Source organism: Phodopus roborovskii, unplaced genomic scaffold, assembly GCF_943737965.1.
Source record: "Phodopus roborovskii unplaced genomic scaffold, PHOROB, whole genome shotgun sequence".
NCBI classification, from domain to species: domain Eukaryota; kingdom Metazoa; phylum Chordata; class Mammalia; order Rodentia; family Cricetidae; genus Phodopus; species Phodopus roborovskii.
The window spans coordinates 14,800,783-14,825,293 of record NW_026126448.1 but is presented as its reverse complement, the minus strand read 5'-3'; the positions used below and the strand labels follow the sequence as shown (position 1 = coordinate 14,825,293).

Sequence of the window (24,511 nt, the reverse complement as noted above, 5' to 3'; positions counted from 1 at the left end):
CCTCTCTATCTGGGTGAGTCTAAGAACATGGAGGAGTTCAAGGGTAGGATGGTGTGTGGGTCCTGGAAGGCTCTACGAGGACTTTACCTATCACAGGCTCAGGAACTAGCTTCATATATTATGTTGTCTTCCCCACAGGAAGAACAAAGCAGTTAGCTAGACCCGTGAAGAGCACAGCTGGTGCAAGATGCAGACAATGCTATCATGTCCTACTTTTTCTTCCCATGCCCTGGGAACTTGCTGATCTTGAGGTGAAAGTGCTTTGTGAATTTGGATGAGTCTGTTTCTTAGGCAGGAGGTTCCAATGCCTTGACTCTTCTTGGTAAAGGAGGGATGAGAACAGCATCTGTGATTATGCCTTGACCTCTCATTGTCTTGTCCTTATCATCAATAGAAGACATTTCTATTTACTTACTTATAAGATGACCACAGAGAAGCTGCTTCATGGTGTGGTGTGAGGATGAAAGTTTGACCATCTGTCTTTCCCATTTGCTGTTGCTTATTCCCACCCATCCCCACCTCCTATCTGTCCCTCTCCATTTTCTCTCTCCTTATAATGTCCTGGAGTTCTTCCATTCATGACATCCCTTTGACAGCCTTTGAAATGTCAGTGAGGCGTGATCACCTGTCAAAGATGGATCCAGGGTGAGGGAAGGTAGCCCAGAGAAGATTGATCCTGGAGCAGGGAGAAAGCTGGAGGATTAGAGAGGCCCTGTGAGTAGGAAAGGTCCCCTACATAGAAGGCACAGACCCAGGAGAGGGCTGGTGTGAAGTGACAGGTGGGTGCTGAGGAGAAATCACTAAGGCAGAGGAGAGGAGTTGGGAGCAGGAACAGGGCCAGGTTGCCCAGGACCAGGGAAGAGGAAGAAGCCAGGATATCAACAGTTATAAAGAGGCTTGGAGGGTATATGTGAGACCCTGTGGGCTTTGAGATGGTAAAAGCAGTCAGATGACCTGGGTTTGAGCCTTGACTCTGCCTGCTAGCAACTGTGTGAGTTTCCCAACACTTCTGTTTTGCTTTGGTTAAATCTCTAAATGGGGACAATAATACCACCAACCTTGTTAATGAGGATCAAATGAGTCAAGACTTTGGCTTGTGTTGTTGGGATACAGGATCCCACAGAACCAGATTGAGTAGACACTACACAACGTCTTTTTCCCTTTTTTGTTTTTCTAAGTGTGTGGTGTATGTGTACATATGTGAGGGTATGTACTCCTACGAGCACCTGCAGAGGGCATTATGTGTCCTGTTCTAGCATTGTCCACCTTTGTCCCTTCAAACAGGTCTGTAACTTACTGAACCTTGTGATCCATTAGAAACAGCCTCAGCCTCTGTCCCTCTCTAAACCCAACCCCGCAGAAAGCCTGTCAAGTGGCAGCTCCTCCCCCAGAGCTCCTCAAGACCCAGCCTATAAGGGTATTTAAGATCTGGTCGCTAGATCTGTCACGTGATTCCCCCCCCCAAATCATCTGGGAATGTTTTGCTCAGATTAAACCTAATTCTTACTTTTTGTTGTTGTTTTTTGAGACAGGGTTTCTCCCTGTAACAGCCCTGGCTGTCCCGGAACTCATTTTGTAGACCAGGTTGGCCTCAAACTCACAGTGATCGACCTGCCTCCTGAATGCTGGGATTAAAGTCCTCTGACACCAATGCCTAGCTGGTGCTTTACTTTTAATTCGGCCCTATTTGTCTTATTGCATCAGTGAAGAAACCCAAAAATACTTATTACCTGGAACTAGGCTGATAGCCAGCAAGCCCTAGCCATCATCCTGTCTTTGTCCTCCGTGATGTGAAGGTTATAGGTATGCGTGGCCATGACTGGAGTTTACCTGGCATAATGACTCATACTCAGGTCCTCAGGCTTGCAAGAGAAAGTGCTCTTACTTACTGAGGCATCTCCCCAGTTCCTCCTCAGGTTTTTCTAAGAGACTCCTTGTGGCCATTCCTGAGCAGATGGCCTAGGGCAGCAGCTCTCAATCTGTGGGTCTTGACACCTTTGGGGGGGGAGTTTCAAGTGACCCTTTTATAGGGGTCACCTAAGACCATCGGAACATGGATATTTACATTGCAATTCATAACAGTAGCAAAATTACAGTTATGAAGTGGCAATGAAAATAATTTTATGGTTGGGGTCACCACAACATGAGGAGCTGTATTAAAGGGTTGCAGCAGCAGAAAGGATGGAAACCACTAGCCTAGGGTAAGAAAGCAAACTGAGCAAGTCCAGGAGAAACAAGCCAGTAATCGGTGCACATTCCTTCACGGCTTCAGCTCCGGTTCTTGCCTTGACCTCCTTCAGTCACGGACTGTTATCTGGAGGTGTAAGATGAAATAAACGAAAGCTTCCTTAGGTTGATTTTGGTCATGGCTTTATCACATTAATAGAAACCCTAACTAAGACATGGGTCTAGCTCCTCAGAGTGAGCATCTACATCAGTTGAGTTGTACAGATCAAGTCCTTCCTCATGCTGGCTCAAAAAGAATCCTCTGGGCTGAGAGGCGGAGCTCGGCAGTGAGCACAAGTGAACAACAGACTCCATCCTCAAACAAGTTGGAGAAATCCTCTCAAACCTCATCTCATACACTCAGGAACTCACAATATGTGTGGCACAATGAAGATCCTGAGGAGTCCTGCTGGGAATATGCCTAGTCAGCCTTTTATTTTATTTATTCTATTATTTTTATTTATTTTGAGACGGGATTTCTTGTGTAACAGCCCTGGCTGTCCTGGAACTCACTCTATAGAGCAGGCTGGTCTCTAATTCACAGAGATCTGCCTGCCTCTGCCTCCTGAGTCCTGGGATTAAAGGCATACACCACTGCCCAGCCTACTTGACAATTCTTAACTCTAATGCTTCCCACACTCCTTAGAATTGTAGAAAATTTCCCTGAACACCTACTGGTGGGACCTTTTATTAATGCTATCTCATTATCACTGTCACTGTCCCTGTCCAGGTCTCCTGCTAGATCATTAAGTCCCTGAGGGCTGAAACTGTATCTGAGTTATCTGGTCCCCAGTGGCTAGCACAGAGTCTGGCACATAGTAGATAGTCATATATACTTGTCTAATGGAGGAATTTCTCATCTGCAACAAAGACTAGGATGTGATGAACCCCAGAGGCAGGCTCTTGGCAGTACCAGGTACCAGGAGGTACATGGTAACAGTAGTGATGGTAACACAGGGACACAGACCTGCTTACACAATGTTTCTAGACCCTCTGGGAATGTGACATATCCTTAGGAATCTAGGACAATGAGGTTCCCTGACATCTGTGGGCATTCAAGCCTGAAGGGTTTTTACAGACCTTACGTGGCCTCTGTGGGTACAATAGCTAAAGGAAGGTAAACAAAGGACCTCTCCAGATTAGAAGACCCAGTATCTATATGTTTCAGACACAGTGTGGGCAAGGCTGGGCCAGTGCACAATAACTTTAGAGGACTTATCTACTGCATTGTAATTATCTGGAACTTGGGGCTCTGAAATACAGTTCTATGAAAATAAGGCTAACCTGCAATATTCCATTCCCTCTACAGAAATCTCATGAAGGTGATTTTGTTACTGTTATTGTTTGTTTTTAGACATTGTTTGTTCAGGCTAGGCTAAAAGGTATTATGTAGCTGAGGATAATCTTGAACCTCTGACCTTCCTGTCTCCATTTCCCAGTGCTGGGATTACAGCCTGTAGCATCACACCTACTATTTATACAGTCCCAGGACTCAAACCCAGGGCCTCATTTTTATTGTGCACGCACTCTACCAACTAAATTACACCTCCAGCATCCCTAAAGGCTGTTGAGAAAGGTTTTATGAACTGTGGGGACATCAGACCCTGAGGAAATTATATCGGTGATATAAAGGAACTGTGTAACAGAGGCCACAGGGGGAGAATGGTGGCATGATCCTAAATCCACGGAGAGACGTGGCCGTATCTCTCCTATAGAAGCCCAGAGTTAGGCAGTGCCTGGAGGAAGGGGTAGTTCTTCTCCAGATGTGGGATTATGGTGCCTGGACCCCACATGGTCCAAGTGAGACTACTGGCTATAGGAGGGAGGAAAAGGCCCGAGGCCCAGCCCATGCATCTCACTCTACTATGACCCTGTGGAGTAAGCTACTCTGTGAGTGGGGAGAAACAGGAGGGTCTGGGGTCAGCTGGGTGAAGAGCTCAGAAGTCAGATATGCAGATGGGAATGGGAGGCTCCTGCTGCAGGCCAAGGTTTGGGATTCCTGAGGATAAGTGAGCACAGAGGCAGCGGAGATGAAGATATAGCTCCCATGATAGCAGTTATGGAAGGAGTTTTGGGGACAGCCTAAGGAGCACATCAAGGTCCCAGCTCTGGCTGTTTAACAAAAATGTTGGGTTCCCTCTAATGGGGTTAACTCACACCCATAAATCCAGTCCCACCTGTGTTTCTGTGGGAGGGCTGATGATGTACCATGCATCCCTTCAAAGAATTGAAGGGTTGCACCCTGCAGCCCTCTCTCACGCTCCACCTTCCAGCAAATCCGGGGGGTTAATACTCCCCCTCCCCCAGAGCAGGGATGTCGCCCTGCTTTGTGCGCCCAGGCACGCTGGAGGCGAGAGCCAGGGGACAGCTGAGGTGAGGAGGGTGACTGGGGCAGCGGGAACCAGGCACAAAGAAGGGGAGGGGCTCTGGCTGCAGCTGTCCCGCGAGGGGCCCGGACAAAGGGCCTGCTGGCGGCCAGGCCGAGCCGTTTTCATGCTTGTTGGGATTAGGCGCAGGGAAAGGCGCTCGGGACCGTGATGATCTGCTGCCGGGTGCAACGCGGCGTGTGGGGTGGTCGGCGCCACCACCCCTGGCTTTGTGCGCAGCCCCGAAAGCGCTGCCAGCTCTGGGAGGCCACCCCTTTGTCTGCACCCCGCTGGGACCCCCAAACGTCAGCTGAATGCACCGCTGCCGCGAAAGCCTTCGCTGGTCTCTGATGACTGAACAGGTCCGCAGAGATTCAGCTCCTCCCAGGCTCTAACATGCCAGACCTTAATACAACGAACCCTCCCACGCCACTCTTGTTCCATACATCTGTCAGTTGCTCAGCCCCAGGAATCTCACCTCAAAATTTTGAATAATGAAACACAGTTTAGGAGCTCTAAGGCTGGGGACTTGGAGAGGAGGAGTGGGTTTGAGGAAGAGCCGGGTTGGGGAGGTGGGGATGATCTGAGATAGGGCAAAGTCTAACTTGAGAATCCCTCAGTCCCTAGCAAATTGCAGTCTTATTTCTGAGGGATTGGTGGGGGTATATATGTCTGTCTGGGAGTGAGTGACAGTACATGTGTTCCTACACAGATGTGGGAGCTTATCTGCCAGCACCTGGTAGGTATGGAGATGATGCCAGTATGTATGTGAGACGTAGCCCAGAGCATCTCCAATGTCATTCTGCCCTTTCTCACCAGAAGCATCCGTTAGACTCACCAGGCTGGTACTGACCTGCAGCAAGGTACACGCCTGCAGAAATTCGGGTTTTGTTTGTTTTTGTTTTTGATACGATCTGGCCAAGAACTTGCTATATAAGGAGGATAACCTTTGCATTTCTGATCCTCCTGCCTTACCTCCTTTGTAGGGTTCCAGGCATTTCCCCCACTACCTGGTTTTATGAGGCTCTCAGGATCAAACCTAGGGCTTCATGCAAGCTAGACAAGCACTGTACCAACTGAGCTGCATCCCCAGCCCAGTGATGCTCCCCCTCCCAAATTAATTTTATTTTATGCGAATGAATGTTTTGCCTGCTTGTATGTGCCAGTACCTGTGAAAGCCAGAAGAGGATATTGCGTCCTCCTGGAACTGTAATTACAGAAAGCTGTGGGCTGCCATCAGAGTGCTGGAAACCAAACACTGGTCCTCTGCAAGAACAGCCAGTGCTCTTAACTGCTCAGCCACTCCTCCAGCCCCAACAATGCTTTTTAATTCACAGAGCAGCTACAACCCTGCCTCTGATGGCCACCAATCATCCTCTCCTCATCAAATAATAACAGCTAGGGTGTCTGGGCTGCTTCCAAGTAGTCAGGCTCAGGCCTAAGCCTTCCACATATAATGTACTCATCTAACTCCTTCCTAACCCTGTAAGGACAGCACTGCTGTTACCCCTATTTTTTATAGGAGAAAAGCATGAGGAACAGTTAGTTCCGAGACATATGCATCCACTGTGCACTGGAAACCAAGGTCCTCTGGCACCTGCTCTTCTATGGCTTTCTAGGCTCCTCCTCCTCCAAGAAGGGGCAACAGGCATTGCTCCTCCCTGTTCCTATGACCTCACAGGCACCCAGTAAGAGGATTTGAGTGAATCTAGTAGCCACTCTCCTCAGAAGTAGCCACCACACGGTGATCTATAGGTTATAGGTCGAAGGCTGTGGAGGCCACTTAACTTCTGACCTTCCCAACACTGTACTCTTCCTTCGTTTCCAGATCATTTCCTGCACCCCAGTTTTTAACCACGTCTCCTCTGATCATGTTGTTGGGACTGACCTAGTTGGGGGTCTGTCCTGGTTAGTTTTTGTTTTCCGCCAGCCTGCACAACCTAGATGTATCTAGGAAGAAGGAACCTTAATTGGGAAAAGGCCTCTACAAGATTGCCCTGTTAGACAATTCTGGATCAGTGATTGATGTGGAAAGGCCCTGCCCATTTTTAGGTAGTTCTAGCCCTGGGCAGATGGTCTTAGATGGTATAGGAAAGCAGGCTGAGCAAGTCATGGGAAGCAAGCCAGGTACATAGCATCCTCCACAGCCTCTGCATCAGCTCCTGTCTCCAGGTTTCTGCTCTGCTTGAGTTCCTGCCTCAATTTCCCTGAATGACGGACTGTGATCAGGACATGTGAGCCAAATAAACACTTTCCTTTGCAATATGCTTTAGTCATGGTGTTTTGTCACAGCAGTTGAAACCCTAACTAAGACAGACACCTGGTGAGCAAGATCTGGATAGGTAGAGCCTCCCTCTCTCCCTGTGGAGGGAACCCTTGGCAGTTCCTTCATGCTTCAGGTCTGGGACTGCAGCTCGTTATCGGAGTCAATATCACCCCATGTTCTTCCTAAGCAAGACCAAGCTCTTTTTTTCTTTTCCTCCTGAGACAGGATATCTCTGTGTAGCCTTGGCTGTCCTGGAACTTGCTCTGTAGACTAGGCTGGCCTCAAACTCACAGTGATCCACCTGCCTCTGCCTCCTGAATGCTGGGATTAAAGTTGGGGGCTGCCACCTCCAGACTCCAAGTTCTTTATTTGGCATCCAAAACCCAGGTTGGATCTTTGATTGTGGTCATGGAGTGTCATTCTTTGAGAGAGGAAGAGGTGGCAACAACTTTCGACTCAAACCTTTTCAAGTTCACACGGGTCTCCTTATTCCCTCCCATCCCCAGGGACTGAAAAATCCCAACCCCAGCAATTAACACAAGCTTCTAGATTAAAAAAATCTCAGGCTGAGACCTGTTCAGAGTAGATGCCCTCTCCCCAGACTCAGCGTGGCTTCTACATTAGACTCCTGAAGAGAAGCCTCATTTTCATTCATCTTGGCAGGCCAGAGCTGTGCAAGGGCAGGGTGGGGCCCTGGAGGTCACTCCCATGCCTGAAATTTTGTTTTCAGTGCTGGAGACTGAGAATGTTTGCACATGCTAAATAAGTACATTTTGCTCGGTTACATGTTTAGTGTCTGAATTTTTGAGAAATTAAGAAATAATCATATAAACTACAATCATCTAAATTGCCATCAACTGATAACGGAAGTCAGGCATGTTATTAAATATTACATCCAGGGGCTGGGGCACAGCTCAGTAGTAGAGTACTTGTCTCAGATGTGCAGGGTTCTGGGTTCAATTTGTAGCACCACAATGAAATAAAACTACACCTGTGTCAGAGCCAGGCAAAGACCCTCACTCACTGTTCCATAGTCAGGCCACCCTTCAGAGCAGGGGTATATGGTATGCTGCCACCGTATCTACTCAAAAAGTGTGACTTAAGGACAAGATAATTCCTGATGGTGCTGTTAGGGCAGAGGCCAAGTCTCCACTGTCAGATGGGGAGGCCCTGAGACTGCTAGGCAAATTCTAATTTCTCTTCCTCCCCAGTATCTCCCAGACTTCCAGCACTTGGTTCCAGCTATAAAGGAGACATTGTGAAAGAGGCCACCAGGCAGCAGACAGAACAAAAGCACATCCTCAATGTAATTTTCTGCCTTAGTTTATTTATCCTGGATTGGTCTAGAGGCCAGGTTTACATTCGACATGCAAGGACTGTAGAAATCCCTGGGGCCCACTTTCACCCACCCATCGAGGATGGAACTCTTTGGAGACAGAGTGGACGGACCCCCACTTTGCAGGTGGGGAGACTGAGGGCCGGAGGCACCATTGGTGCCTTCCCTGTCACTGCCCCCATCCCCTCTTTATGTCACTGCCCATCCACTAGGACCCTGCATTCTCTTGGCACCCAGAAACAAAACATAAGGCTCTACTACCTTAATTATTGGTTGACCCAACATGCATTCATCTCCAAGGCTTGAAGCCTCTGCTGGGGCCTGTCCATTGCTGTTCAAAGGGGCCATGCAAAAAAAAAAAAGAAAAGCATAGCCAACCATTCTAAGAGCTTCAAGAGGCTAGGCTGACATTGTCCCCTGTCCACTTGGAAAGCTGAGGTCTGGCTCCTCTGGACAGTCAGATTTCAGAAAAATGAACCAAACCAGTTGGACATTGACTGTTGTTGCTAAAGCGAGGTAGGCAGCAAGGGGGAGGTGAGGAGAAGGGGGGTTTCCTCCCAGCGCCCTGACAGCCCTGGTGCATCTTGTCTATACCTGTGTGCTTATATGCACACAGTCCCCTTAGGCAGAAACTTAAATTAACATGGTGTTCAGCCTCTCCTCACAGGGGGTGATATGGTGTGTTCTAGAATTCCATTCTTCTGTTCTTCAGAGAGATCTAACATCAACATTCTCTCCCATCCACACCTCCCATGGAGCCAAAGAGGGTTCAAGAGGACAGTTTCTTTTTTAGTTTGTTTGGTTTTTGTTATGTTTTGTTTTGTTTTGTTTTGAGGCAGGGTTTTTCTGTGCAGTCCTGGCTGTCCTGTAACTCAATCTGTAGACCAGGCTGGCTTGGACCTCACAGAGAATGGCCTGCCTCTGCCTCCCAAGTGCTGGAATTAAAGGCGTGTAGCACCACATCCCTGGAAGACAACTTCTTAAATCTCTCTTTATCTCTTCCTCCACTCCTGCCACTGGCTCCACCATCGTGCCATTTCCCCCCTGATACCCAGTTCTCCACCATTGCCCCCACCAGGCAGCAGCAAATGTGCAAAGAAAGGCTACAGCAGCCAATAAGCCTCTTAACAGAGGCTGGGGGTAAGGCATTTGCCTAGCATGCATAAGGCTTTGGGCTCAATCCCTTGTACTGCAATAAGAGAATAAAAAAAAAAAAAAAAAAAAAGGCAACTACCCCAAATAAAATAGCTCTTACCAAAAGCCAACATTAGGGACAGCGGTCTTGGCAGACAGAGCAAGGTTAAATGGGGGGAAGGGATAGGAGGTAGCCTGGGAAACTCCAGAGAGAACAAGGCTGGGGTAGACTTTGGAAACACAGAGGATGGGTGACTGCCCTTCAGGTGCAATTGAACTTATATTTGCACACACTTGCTCTTAAGTCTCTCTGCAAATACACATGTTCCTAACATATGCTTCTTATGCCAGCACTGGCACATATAAATCTCAACACACAAAGGTTCATTCACACCCAATATAAGCCTATACATTTAACTGATACATGTGCATACTAATCTTTTGCATACATATCTTATTCAGGAATATATACATATTCCTGGGCACCTAGCCCACATGCATACATAAACATACATGCTACACATAACACATATAACTTTACCCACATATGCCTGTACATACCTGACTACACATTAGCACATACATTCTTATGTTAACTTGTGCTCATGTCAACTAATACATACTTACTTGTGCACAACCACACACAGGCCTGCAAATACACACACTTGTGCACACTCTTAGCAATGGTCCTGGTGCCTGCAAGGTGCTTCCCTCTGTTGGAGACATCGGATAAGTTCCTTTCGGTTGTCTAGGATGGTGTCAAAGCTGTCTTGCAGTCGGGCCTGCTGGTCAACCAATTGGTGCTGGAGAGCCCGGATCCACTGAAGTAGTGCCAAGCGGCGGTACATCACTAAGTGTGCATGGTGCTTCTCCTTCTCCTGCTCTTTGTAGCGCTCCTGAGCCTGTAGCTGCTGCACAGCCTGGGCCACGGAGGGCAGAAGGGGATCCAGGGGGCTCGGGCCTCGAGGAGTCCCACAGACAGGCTCCGGACTGCTGCTAAGGCTGTCGATGCTCAAGGAACTGCTGGCATAGCCAATGTCCTCCAGAGGAGAGCAGACGCTGCTGGCACCACTCAACTTGTCAGGCTCAGCACCAGAGATCTCTGCACCCTCAGGGGGACTGCGGACTCCCGCCTCGAGGAGCCCCGAGGCTGGGAAGAGCTGGTTGTCAGAGGGTGACTCAGAACTCCTCAGGATGGGTTCCACTTTGCCTGGCACACCATGCCAGTTCTTGTTGGCATCCTTAGCACTGTCCACAAAGTTGGAATTATTGTCTGGCTGGAGCTCGGGTTGACATACTCCAGGAGGCAGGCTCCCCAGGAACTGGGCCCCCTCTGCTAACCCTGGCTGGATGGCAGCGAACATCTGGTCTGTGAAGGGGAAGCAGGAGTGACAGCAGGTAAGGGTGATGTGGCAGCCTGAGCCCCAGGACCCTCTCCAGGCTTTCCTTCCCTTCTCTCTGACCATGTGTCTGTCTTCTCATAAGGTTTCCCTGTAAGGCTGACTGTCTCTTATATTTTGGTTGTGAGACTAGCCTTTAACGCTGAGCCATCTCTCCAGTCCATGGCTGACTGTCTCTTACATGCTTCTCCAGATCACTTCATTCTCTGTGGTAGCGTCAATAACCATCATATGTGGATGACTCGCAGATGTGTCCAGCCCAGATACAACCGCTATTCAACCTACCAAAGGTTCTTCAAACCCCAAACAGCTCTCCTCCTCAGGGTCTTCAGGCAAGAAAGCTCTGCTACCTGTTAAGTCAATCCACCAGGACCTAGGAGCACCCTGGACTACTTACCCTCCTTCCTCAACCCCTACCCACTGTCTACTTTCTGACATTTTGGCTCTGGTCATTTTTTTTTTTTATCCAGATGACTATCACATACTTTTTCCTGACCCTCTTCCAATTAAAAATATAAATGTAGGGATGGAGAGATGGCTCAACAGTTAAGAGAACTAACTGGTGGCTCTTCCAGAGGATCCAGGTTCAGTTCCCAGCACTCAAGTCGGATGGTTCACAATTGCCTGTAAAGCTGGCTCCTTATCAACACCTTCTTCAGGCCTCTTTGGTTACCCACATGCATGTGTGCATACAGACACATGCAAATATTTTTTTAATTATTAAAATGATGCCTGGTTATATAGCAACAATTTTTTCGGGGGGGAGGGGGTTGAGACAGTTTCTCCATGGCTTTGAAGGCTGGTCTAGAACTAGCTCTTGTAGACCAGGCTGATCTCGAACGCACAGAGATCCACCTGCCTCTGCCTTCCAAATGCTGGGATTAAAGGCGTGTGCCACCACCACCTGTCAAATAACAACAAATAATATTTTTAAAAAAATAACATATATCAGCTGGGTGGTAGTGGCTCACACCTTTAATTTCAGCACTTGGGAGAGAGGCAGAGGCAGGTAGATCTCTGTGAGTTCCAGGCCAGCCTGGTCTACAGAGCAAGTTTCAGGGCAGCCAGGGCTATTCAAAGAAAGAAACAAACAAAAAACAAAAACAAAATCTTTCTCATTTCTCTATGTGTGTGTGTAGACAGATAGATATATGATATATACATATAAATTGTGTATATATATATATATACACACCTATATATAAATTATATATATATATATATATATATATATATATATATATATAAATTCAGCCAGGTAGGACAGCTAAAGCAGGAGGGTTGCAAGTTCAAGGCCAGCCTGGGCTACATAGCAAAACTATCTTAGTAAAGCCAAACTACCCTTCTTGCAAAATGTGTAAATTTGATTGGAAATGGCTTTGAATACTGCCCCTAAAGAACTGTTAGACCTCTGCAGTCCTTGCTTTTCCTGGCCCTCCACACAATTACCACTCTGTCTCTCTCATCCCACCAAACCACTCAGAGGCCCCCAGGCACACCATTCTCCCAGTATTCATCTGGCCTACAGTATTCTGCACCATTCCTCCCTCTAAGCGCCTCCTCTCCACCTAGAAAATTCTGTCTTTGTCTTTAAAGTCTACCTGTCTGAAGCCTGCCAATATGGTGCCCGGATCCGGCCCGGATACATACCATCTACATAGTAACTATGACTCCTCTGGCTCCCCACTGTCCTCATGCACTCTGTCTTACCCACATGTGTTTCCTATCTCTGGCACACACTGTTGACGGCTAGCAAATGCCTAGTCAACTGGAACTGTTTGTATAAACGATCTTGTGATCACTTCTAATCTGACTCCTTGGCTAAGACCAAGAGCTCCTTTATATAACCTCTTGGCACAGTGCTTCTCAACCTGATCGTCACAACCCTTTGGGTCAGAAAACCTTTTCACAGGGGTCACCTAAGACGATCGCTAATCATAGATATTCACATTACAATTCATAACAGTAGCAAAATTGCAGTTATGAAGTAACAATGAAAATCATTTTATCGTGGGGGGGTCCTCACAACATAAAGAACTGTATTAAAGGGTCGTTGCGTTAGGAAGGTTGAGAACCACTGCTCTAGAGGATATCCAGGATTGCAGGGTCCGTGCTGAGAGTGAATGACGGTCTACGGTGGGATTCCTGCACTTAGGAAGTCAAATGGCAGCAACAAACTACTTCAGAGGACCCTGGCTTGCAGACTCGGTTTCATTCTTCTCCTCCACACTAAGGAGCCCCTCCCTCCAGAACCCACAATGACAAGCCTCTCTTGCAAGCTTGTTCCCTCCCTCACAGTGCTAGGGACATATTCACTGTACCCAGTTTGCTCCATCTTGAACCCTCCTCCACTCCCGTCTCTAATAACCGCTTTTGGGTGTAAACTCACAAGAGGATCTACTGACCACATTACCATGACTGGAAGAACTGAGGACTCCTGGGTAAGGAATACTATTAAGTCAAACAGCCACTAGGAAGACCCTCTCCCCCATTAAATGGCAGGGACCCTACCCACACCCAGCAATGAGCAGAAGTCCTGAGAGTTGAGGTGGGGACAGATGCTTCGCCCCTCTGGCTTTTGTAAAAAAGGCCTGAAGATCTTCCCTCCCCTCAATTTAATATTCTTTTTTTTCCTAAAAACTCTGGCCAGGCTCATAAAGGAAGCTGGGGTGAGGCGGCATGGGAGTGGAGCTAAGGCTCTTGGTTCAGAAAGTGAGCCCAGACGTCCTAGGATCTGGACCCACCCCCACCCCTCCAGCTAATGCAGAGTGTAGGGGGAGAGGGGGTGCAGGACCGGGATTGGCCGCCTCGCAGGAGACAGCACTGTGACCCTAATCTCTGCAGAGGCAGCTCCCCTCCCTGCTCTCCCGCGGCTGGGCCCCAGGCCCTCCACCAGGGCCCAGACTCACCGGCGCGCGCCGGCCCTTGCAAGGCTGACTACAGTTCTGGGACCTGCTCGCAGCGGGGGAGCGGGGCTTCCTCGGCCTGTGCGTGCACGCGTCGTGGCGTGGCTGCGTGGTTCCCGCACCGCTCGCCCAGCCTGGCCCGACTGCAGGGTCCACCGTCGTCTGCGTGGCTGGGCGGGGCGGCCTGACCCACGTGGGTCGGTTCGGTTCTCCGCGCAGGAACTGCCTCCTCCCGCGGCTTGACCCTATCCTTCCAGGTCCGGTGTCATCTCCTAACCATCCTGGCCCGGCGCCTCGGATCCATCGGTTCTCCGTGCTGCAGACATGGCGACGATGTGCCTCCTTCCTGGGTTTCCCGGTCTGCTGCTGCACCCGCTGCGATCCTTACCCAGACCTGCTCCTCTCCTTTTGTGATTTGCACATATCTTTCTGCTGAAAATTCTCCCTTCGTTTCCATAACTCGTAGTTTGGATCCTTGAGGACCCTTCTGAATCCTATTACCCTAACCCTAACTATGGTTATTCCCTCTTCAATCCTATTTCAGAAGGGGGGGGCTTTCTTTTTCTTCACATACTGTGCTTATTTGATTACATTCATTTAGTGGAAGCTGTGTAGATTTTGGTTGTTTTGCTTGTTTCCCTGAAACTCACTGTATAGACCAGGCTGGCTTCCAATGTACTGAGAGATCTTCCTGTCTCTGCCTCTGGAGAGCTTGGATTAATGGCATTAGCTACCATGCCTGGCTATCTCCCAAGACAGCAGGTTTTCAACTGGTGGGTCGCGAACCCTTAGGGGATTGCCTAAGGCCATCAGAGAACATATTTACATTGCAAATCATAATAGTAGCAAAATTACAGTTATGAAGTAGCAATGAAAATAATTTTATGGTTGTGGGGTCACCACAACATGAGGAACTGTATTAAAGAGTCGCAGCATCAGTAAGGTTGAGAACCCCTATTGGGAAAGGGCTCAGGATTCATGTCCTATACCCAGTACTGGAGGGGCAGGGGCTTCTTCCTTAAAGGACAAAGAACCTCAAGGCACCTGCGCAGTGGATTTCTCTGCTTTTGTCCAGGTGAAGAGGAACTCCAGTGGATTCTCCCCAGAGTTCTTTTTACTAAGATCCTCCTGCTGCTGCTGCTGCTCCTCTGGGATATGTGGAGATGGGGCACAGTTTTCTCTTCCTTCCTTCCTCCCCCCCAGCCCCCATTTCTCTGTGTAGCTCGAATTCTAATTGGTCTTTAAAAACAAAGTCACATATAGAGGTTAATGCTGGAAGATCAGAGAAGCCAAACAGTCAACACTAGTTCTCACCTCTACTGAATCCTCAGGCCAGATTGCAATCCTGTCTCTAGGAATCCTCAGACTGGATACAATGAGATCCAGTCTCTTCCCATCTTATATTCCTCTCTCTGCCCAGTCATATCACTCCTGTCTCCACCCCCCTAGTGCTGGGATTAAGCCACCACTGCCTGGCTCTGTTTCTCTTTTAGAGAATCTCATGTAGCTCAGGGTGGCCTTGAACTCACTGATATCTGTCTAACTCTACCTCCCAAGTGCTGGGATTAAAGGTGTATGCCATCACTGCCTGGCCCTCTATGGTTAACTAGTAGCTAGCTCTGAACTCTGATCTTCAGGCAAAATTTATTTGTTAAAGCACAAACAAAATATCACCACAGCCGTGGCTGTCCGGAACTCACTCTGTAGACCAGGCTGTCCTGGAACTGAGAGATCCACTTGCTTCTGTCTCCTGAGTGTTGTGAATAAAGGCGTGAGCATCACTGCCGAGCCAGTTTTTTTTAAAGATTTTACCTCCCTCTCTCTTTCTGGTGTGTGTGTGTGTGTGTGTGTGTGTGTGTGTGTGTGTGTGCATGTGTGTGCAGGTGACCAGAGGTCAGAAGATGACATCAGAAGTCCTGGAGCTGCTGGGAGCCAAACTCCGGTCCTCTACAAGAGCAACACATTCTCTTAAACGCTGCCACCTCTCCAGCCCCAAGGGGCCCAGTTTTCAACCAAATAACAGCAATTACTGACCAATAAATAATAAAGGCATCCTTTTTTTGGCTCCAACTTGATTTCAGTTCACCATTCTGCAACCTACTGACCAAATGACACAGTAAGTCACACCAGCAAATAAGGAGAGGATAAGGGGAAATGAAAGAGGAAAAATATGATGTGGCAATCACTATTCTAGAATGCCATAGCAAGTTAGACGTGTGGAGGCACACACCTGTGATCCCACCACTTGGAAGGCAGAGGCAGAAGGATTTTTGTGAGTTCAAAGCCACCCTGGTCTATATAGTGAGTTCCGGCCAAGGCTACATAGACTCTGTATCAAAATCCAAACCAATCAGCAAAACAAACGTTGCTTTTAACTGAAATATGTATGTGACAACCTCGATCTCATTTCTACATCAGGTGCTCTGAGGCCTAACTGGTCTAAGGTTATACAGTGTTCTTCATATCATAGAGCTAGGAAGGGGATGTAGCTGGGTGGTGGATCGCCGGCCTAACACAAGGGCTTAGGTTCAGTGCCCATCACAGGAAAATAACAACTGTTAAACAGCTCTTCCTTCAGGCTCTACCCCTCTCAACCCTAACCACATGGCTCAAACCAGAGCCTGAAGCATCTAAAGATGGGAACCTTCAGTCAGTGTTCTTCCTTTAGAGATGAAATTAGAAGACAAAATAGTTAAGGGTTAAGTATAGGGCTGCAGCAATCAGATTTCCTGCCAAGTGGGAGAAGCCAGTCTGTATAATAGGAGAAATGACACAGACACACAGGAACAGAGACAAAAACACATGGCTGGCTAACGTCCCAGTCTCTGCTTCCTGAGAGTTTCTAGTTTTGATGCCTTCCCACTAAGTCCATATTTTGCCATGCCCAATCTGAGTGGAACTTATGTCACTGGTAAACAAAAAACAACAATTTTTTTTTGTTTTTAGTTAATACCCTAGCACAATGAGGTAACCCTAGGTTCGGATCATGCACTGCTATTGTGTAGTGCAATATTAGAGAGTTGTGAGATACAGAAGCTAATATTCCCCAGGTAATGAAAGCAGGGAGGGTGTTGCCAGGGCAACAGACCCTCTTCAGTGAAGCTGCCCTTGAGTTGTGCTGGAAGCTCCAAGAATGGATTCTAGGAGTGGTCACTCATGCTGGATTCATGACTGATTCCAGGAGTGGTCACTCATGCTGGATCAGGTTTTGAGTGATGTAGCTGCCTCTGAGTCATCAGTGCCCCTATGAGTAAGCCTTGACCCAAGCTCCTATAAACAACCCCAGCCAACTCATTGGTTCACCAAGCTAGACTTTATCTCTTCAGTCTGGCATCACTGCCCTCCCTGGGGTGAGCAGACATCTGTTCATTTCTCCCCAGGAGAAGTCAAAGGATTCTTTTCCCCTTGATAGTGACCATCAGGCCGATAAGGCTTGTGATCCTCCATCATCTAGAAGGGGAAGGGGCCTGACACAAAGAAATCACCTCTGTGTTCCTGGTTGAAGCATTCTTCCCTAGATGCCTCAACTTCCTGATCTGTAGAACCTAGGATCTCAGAGACACAGAAGCACGTGCATTCTCCATTTGCCTCCCCCGCCGGGCCCCCGGGGCCCCACCCCCCCCAATCACCCCAAGACTTGCAGAGTTGCAGTCTGCAGGTGTAATCACATATGGCGCCACACCCTTCCACTACACTTTTATGTGTAGTCTGACTTCAAAACACAAATTATATATTGAAGTTAGGCGCTTGTAGTTTCAGCTATTCAGAACACCAAGGCAGGAAGAACATGAGACCAAGAGTTGGAGGCCAGCCTGGGCTCCATGGAAAATAGATTTATATGTCAAGGGCAGAGAGGTTCCCAGCACCCACATGGCAGCTCACAACTGGCTGTAATTCCAGTTCCAGGGTATCAGATGCTCTCTTCTGGCCTCCATATGTACACGATACAAGCAAACAGTCATACACATAAAATAAAAATAAATGCATCTTTTAAAAAACAATTATACATAAGGGCTGGAGAGATAGATCAACAGTTAAGAGTAAGAGTTGGTCTTGCAAAGCATCTGGGTTTGGTGCCCATGTGGGGGGCTCATGGCCATCCATAACTTTAGTTCTAAGGGATCCTCCACGGGCATCAGGTACATATGTGATATACATGTGTACACATAGGCAAACACACACATATAATAAAAATTTAAATTGTATATAAATTGTGATTATTGATCTGACACATATATTGTACTTTGTATCATAACACCCTAACCTAGTACAGCTCAGTAGAGAACAATAATAATAATTCTATTGTTCTCTGTAGACCAAGCTGACCTTAAACTTGGAATCCTGCTGCTGCCTGTGGGGTAGTTAGGATGACAGATCCCTGTCACCAAGTCTGGCTTCTATCATTCTACAAAGCTAGTTGAATTGGGCTTGGTGTCACAAATCTTTAATACCAGCACTTGGTAGGCAGAGGCAGATGGATCTCTGAGTTCAAGTCCAGCCAGGTCAGCCAGGGCTACATCATGTGACCTGTTTGAAAAACTTCCAGCTGCTTCTGAATGTCAGAATAACATAAAAGTCAATGGATTCTAAGGGCACCAGACATTAGCCTCTCAGTCAAGGGTTACATTGCAGGGAGATACTCCAGTATTGTATAAATAATATAGATGGTGATTCTGGATGATTCATAATTTTCAGAAATGTGAGACTGTGGAGAACAAAAAGGCTCAGAAAGCTGTGGCTGTCTACGTCTGCATGGAGACAGAGAAGCACGTGTCATTCATTCCATAGTAGCTTCTCCAGTCAGGACACTGGGTGATCAATCACCCCAATGTAGGAGTATCCATGATTGTGTCCACCCTCTGCCCGTATATGCCAGAGACACAGAAACTACAAGACGTCCAGGGCCCTGCTGCAGGCTGGGCCATCATGAAGGCCTTTAAGTGAACAATAAGAATATTGTCAGAGGATGCAGAGATGGCTCAGTGGGCAATGTGCTTACTGCTCAAGTTTGGATCCCCAGCACCCATGTGAAAGCCAGACAAGGGCAGTATGCCCCTGTAAACACTAGCACTGGAGAGGCAGAGGAGAGATCACTGGAGGCCCTGGCTAGTCAGTCTATCTGAATCATCTAACTCCAGGTTCAGGGAGAGACTCTCAAAAAATAAGATGAAGGAGGCAGGCATTGGTGGTGCACGCCTTTGATCCCAACACTTGGGAAGCAGAGGCAGGTGAATCTCTGTGAGTTCAAGGGCAGCCTGGTCTACAAAGCAAGTTCCAGGATGGCCAGGGCTACACAGAGAAACCCAGTCTCGGGGGGGGGGGGGGAGAAAAAAAAGACACACTCAGAAGTTAAGAGCATTTGCATCTCTTGCAGAGGACTGTGGTTTACTTTCCACCCAAATGCTGGCTCATAAACATCTGTAACTCCAGTTCCAGGGGATCCAATGCCTTTTAACCTCCCCAGGCACCAGGCACACATGATGCATATATATACATATGTATGTATATGCGTATGAGCAAAACGCTCATACACATGAAATAAATCTTTAAAAAAAAAAAACCATGATAAGGTGAAGAGCAACAAAGAAAGACACTCAGTCTCTGATCTCTGCATATGTATTCAGGGCCAAACACACCCACATGGGCACACACTGGCATAAGACCCACACAGGCAGGGCTGAAGAGATGGCTCAGTGGTTAAGAGCACTGACTCCTCTTCCAGAGGACCTGAGTTCAATTCCCAGCACCCATATGGCAGCTCACAACTGTCTGTAAACTCCTGTTCCAGGGGATCCAGCACCCTCACACAGACACACACACACAGCCCAAACACCAATGCACATAAAAGAAAAATAAATAATTTTTAAAAAACACCTACCATAGGCATAACACACACACACACAGAGAGAGAGAGAGAGAGACAAGTGACAAGTAACAGAACCAAGAGGAGTCAGCAGTAAGCAGCCAGGTTCACGGCTAAGGATCTGGGGTGTCAGACAAGGAGAAAAGAGGAGAGGAATTCTCCAGGAAACAGGACAAGGATGAGGGCTCCTAAAAGGCAGGTGATTCTCAGCATCAATACATCCAGGAAGAGAGTGGTTGGTGGTACACAAGCATCTCAGCTTCAGCAAACTTGCCCCATCCATCCATCTGTTCACACGCAGTGCACAGACACAAAGTGCTCCACTGAGACGCTATGCTAGGAATTCGGAAGAGAACCCAGCAGCCTCTATGAGCATCACGCTGAGAAGAATAGATTCCACACCTCGATGGGCCCTGCAGCAGAGCGGCCAGGGAAAGGAGTGAGCACAGGAGAGGGTGGGGAAATCTTCTAGGGGTGACATCTGAGTCAGGCTTGACAGAATAGAAGTCACCAACACAGGGCAGGCCTTGGAGTACTGAGAAAACGGAGCACACCAGGGTGGCTGGAGCTTGGAGGTAAAATGGAAGTAGGACACTCAGGTGAAAACTCAGCCTAGGTGTGCAAGGTCTTGCCTGCCTTTCCAAGAGCTCAGGCTTCATCCTGTGACAGCGGGCGGGTCCTCAGTGTCCACTTCAGAACATTCTAGTCCTGGAGGACATACTACTTTGCTTTCTTCTTTTCCTGTTATGAGTGCCAACTTCAGGAACTTGGACAAATGAAGTCATTTCCACCTTTTTGAACTAAATAAAGCTAATGTGCCTTTAGAATAGCTGGAGTTATTTGTGAATTTGTGAACTTTTGTTACCTGAGCTTCGAAACACAGGCACAGCCCAGGAGGACACTTGATTTAACCAGAGCAAGTGCCCTAAAGGCAGATTAGAAGATTACTCCCCGGGAACAGGCTCTTCTTAAGAAAGGAGGCCCAGGAACCTGTGACTTAACGTTTGTTCATCTCTGCTCCAGCACCTCTTAAAGGTAAAGGACCACTTTAGACTCTCACAGAAGCACAGTGTGACCAACTTACATAAAAGGGTAGGGTGGGCAGTGAGGGTGAGGTACTTCCAACCAGAAGCTTTAAAGTTTTTGGTTTTTTATTGTCTTTGCCTTAGGAGAGAAAAACAAAACAAAACAAGTTTTTCAGTGTTAGAACCAAACTTAGGGCCTCACTCAGGGCTGGAGAGATGACTCAGTCATTAAAGCCTAGGCTTACAACCAAAAATCAACTCAGGGCCTTTCACATGCTAGGCAGGAACTCTGCTGGAGAGTTATGACCTCACCCCTGCCCCTGTAGGCTTCCCAGGTACTGCGATTATAGGCATGAGCCACTAGAATGCCTGGGCATCACTTTTAGTTTTTTTTGAACAAAAATTTTCTGCCTTTTCTTTTCCTTCCTCCTTTCCTTTCCTTTTTTTTTTTTTTTTAATTTTGGGACAGGGTCTCACAATATAGCCATGGTTGTTCCAGAATTCACTATGTAAACCAGACTGGCCACGAATTCAGAGATCACCTGCTGGATTAAAGGTAAGTGCCACAACACAGGGCTTCCCTGAACAAAAATCTTTGGGACATGACCAGTTTGAGATCTTCTCTCATGATGTCTCTCCCTAAACAGCTCCTGAGAGGCGCTGGGGACTTTCTCGTTTTTTGTCTTTGGTGGGTGGGTGGGAGATCTGAACTGGGAACACCTTACAGGCTAGCCCTCTGAGCTATACTTCCACACTAAGGGAAGGTGTTCATTCATTTATTCATTCACTCATTCTTGTCCGGAGGGGAATGCAGGCACACACATATGTGTGTGGAAGTCAGGACAACTTGCAGGAGACTGTTCTCTCCTTCCCACCATGGATTCCAGGGATCAAATTTAGGACCTCAGTCTTGCATAGCAAGCACTTTTTGTTTGTTTGTTTGTTTGTGGTGTGTGTGTAATATTATCAGCTCCCCCCCACCAGTTACAGGGTTTTTCTGTGTAGCCTGGAACTCTCTGTAGACCAGGCGGGCCTCAAATTCAGAAATTTGACGGCTTCTGATGGGATTGGCGCAGGCCACCTCGGCTTCCCCCCAGGAAGGTTTTTAAATTAAGTGGGGCACAGTTTCAAACCCACTATACCAAGGGAACCGGGAAAACAGGTCTTCTTCCTATCCCCTACTCCCAAACCTCAAGAGGAAAAGAACGAGGCTGCTTGAAAACATGTAGACTCTCTTCAACTCTCTTCCCAACCTTCCAAGAGACCAGGGAAGCCAAATACACAGTCTGAGTTTGTAGGGCATCCCAGAGCCCACAGCAGGAGTGACTGTATGAGAAAAGCGAAACTGAGGGAGGAATGAGGGAAGGGGCTGCCTGCTCATTCTCCGGACGTATACCCTTCCTAGCAGCTGCTTCTGTGGGCTCCGTAATCCCCTTGCCCTCACCTCCACCCCATCCTCCAGCCGCCCACCTCTCCTCCACCCACCCATTCATCAGTAGGAGGGCACCATATTAGAGCAGCATTTCAGGACCTGACAGATCCTTTCTCGGTGCCCCCCACATGTAACCACTTAACCCCCAGCACAAAAGGCCATGCTGAATGGGCTCGGAGTCAGTGGCTCGTGCGGAGGGGTAGGTCTCAATAGGATTTGGGGAGCTGGGTGTATAAAGCGCTCTGCTTCAGCGGCCCTCAATGGAGGAGCTGGAGTAGGGCATGTGCCGAGGGGTGGAGCCCGGCAGCTGCATCCCGCCCCCGAACAATGATTTATTCATTCTCTTGGCACGCTCAGAGAAAACAGGCTCCAGGGACCATGGCCTCACAATCACCCCGGGCCTCAGATAATTCCCACTACCGTCACTGAACTTCAGAGACCCCCCACCCACCCCCTTAATTCATTGCCGAAAGCTCGTGGTTCTTCCCTGTGAGGGTGGCTTCTAGAAGCCCCGGGTTTGGGTTGGGGGTGGGTCAGGCAGGCATTGTCTTTCGAAGGAGCTGCACCCTGTCTCAATTTCTTCACGGTCCTTCTCGTCCTATCTCACAGCCTTTAGAGACCCATGTAAACCCCCCACACACACACACACACTCACACACACAAAGTAAAAAAATAAAACAGCAAGGCACACAGGGTGGCTTGTTATAGAACGGCAGGCAAGGGTAGGGCAGAGGAAAAAGCAGGGGGTGGGCAGGCTAAGGCTAGAAATAACTAACGGGTAGTAGGAAAGCCATAAAAGGTCTCTGGATGGCATGCAGGCTGCTAGCAAAAGGTATTGTTCTTGCTGTCCCCGCCCTTCTGTCCCCACAGTCCTGTAGAGGAATCTCTGCAAACTTTGGGGACTTGAGGCCATAACAAAAATAAGTAAGCATGGTGGCACACACCCAGCAATCCTAGTATTTGGGAAAACAAGGCAAGAGGATCATAGGTCTGAGTACAGCCTGGGGGGTGGGGGTGGGAAGGGAGGGCGGGACACAGAACCTACCAAACAAACAAGGTCAGCCAAATAGTTTCTTTAAAAAACTATTTTATATATATGAGTATTTTGCCCAAATGTACACAGTTGAAACCTGTCTCAAAAAACCAAGTGTCCATGGGGCGGAGGTCAAAAGCGTTATATCTCCTGGGACTGGAGCTATGGGTGGTTGTGAGCTGCCGTGTGGGTGCTGAGAATTGAACGTGGGTCCTCTTAACCACCAAACCATCTCTCCAGCCCCAAGGCTAGTAGTTTCAAGAGTAAGATTGTGACAAGCGAACTTGCCCTCTCACCTTCATAGCTCATGTCACCAGAGCTAGACCTTTAAAAAAGTCATAATAAATAAAACGGAAAAAAAATCAATAATGTTAGCAGAACCAGAGTGTCAGATTGAAGTGGCCATCCTCAGACTGGCCCTTGGGCCTCCTAGCTCCAAGCTTATAATTACCTTGTCACACAGAAAACAAATCTATTGTGGGCCTTACCAGAGAGGTGGGAGATCCCAGTCAAGGAGGTTGCCGGGTTGGGAAGTGGGGGATAGCAGGAAGACTGATTGATATTTAGTGCTGGAGGTAAGAGATCTCGAAACTGACAAACTAAGGTCTAGAGAGCTCAGAAAGTTTTCTTCTTTCAGAAGGACAGGCACTCCCATGACTACAGAGGAACTAGGGAGAAGGGCTCAAGCCCCCTCCTGGCCGCCCCAAAGGATGATCGTTAGGAGGCTGCTGCCCTCTGGTGGTCATAAAGAGAACCATCAAGGCCTCTACCGCTAGAATTCAGTTGTGAAAGGAACCTATCTTTTCCTGTGGTAAAAGCGCCAAGACTCCATCCTCACAGACTGGATTCCTCAGGAAGCTGACTCTGAGTTTAGCATTCACTCAGACTGTCTATTAAGAAGTTTCTTTTTGTATGGCATGGTCACACCAACCTTTAAACCCAGAACTCAGGAGGTAGAGGCAGGGGCATCTGTAAGACTATGTGGTCTATACAACGAGGATCTGTCTTAGAAAAAAATGTGTCCTTTGGCTGGGGGTGTCGTACCACAGCACTGCATAAGCCAGGCATAGTGGTACACGCCTGTAATCCCAGAACTCAGAAGGTAGAGATAAGCAGATGGAAAGTTTGGGGTCACTTTCAGTGATAATAGTGGGTTCAAAGCCAGCCTGGGCAACCCAGTATTAAACAAGTTTCTTTGGGCTCAATATCTGTGAACCAGGGAGCAGGCAAAGAAAGCTGAGCCACAACATAAGCAGTCTCAGCTCCCCTAAAGGAGCTCTGAGGTTAGAATGGCTCTTCAGAGGTGTCCCTACCTGATCCGAGCTGGCCTGGCCTTGGAAGATGCTCTGTGGCTAAGTTTCAAAGGGCCTGTGTACACAGGAAACTGTCCTCATAATGTCCCCAGTAGCTGGGCTGGTAAGGCCTTCAGCAAAAGGTTCACTCCACACACCACAGATGCTCATCAATTGTGTTAAATGGACCACAAGCTCTGGGCTCCAGGCTCATTGGGACAGTGCATCAGTC

General features: G+C 48.1%; 1 protein-coding gene across 1 annotated transcript; it reads right to left on the bottom strand.

Annotated features, from left to right (window-relative positions):
• Positions 1–9,918: 9,918 nt before the first annotated feature.
• CUNH1orf216 (chromosome unknown C1orf216 homolog) lies at positions 9,919–10,732 on the bottom strand. Its single transcript, XM_051188804.1, has one exon. The coding sequence runs from the start codon at positions 10,690–10,692 to the stop codon at positions 10,006–10,008; it is 687 nt and encodes a 228-aa protein (XP_051044761.1). The 5' UTR covers positions 10,693–10,732; the 3' UTR covers positions 9,919–10,005.
• Positions 10,733–24,511: the final 13,779 nt, after the last annotated feature.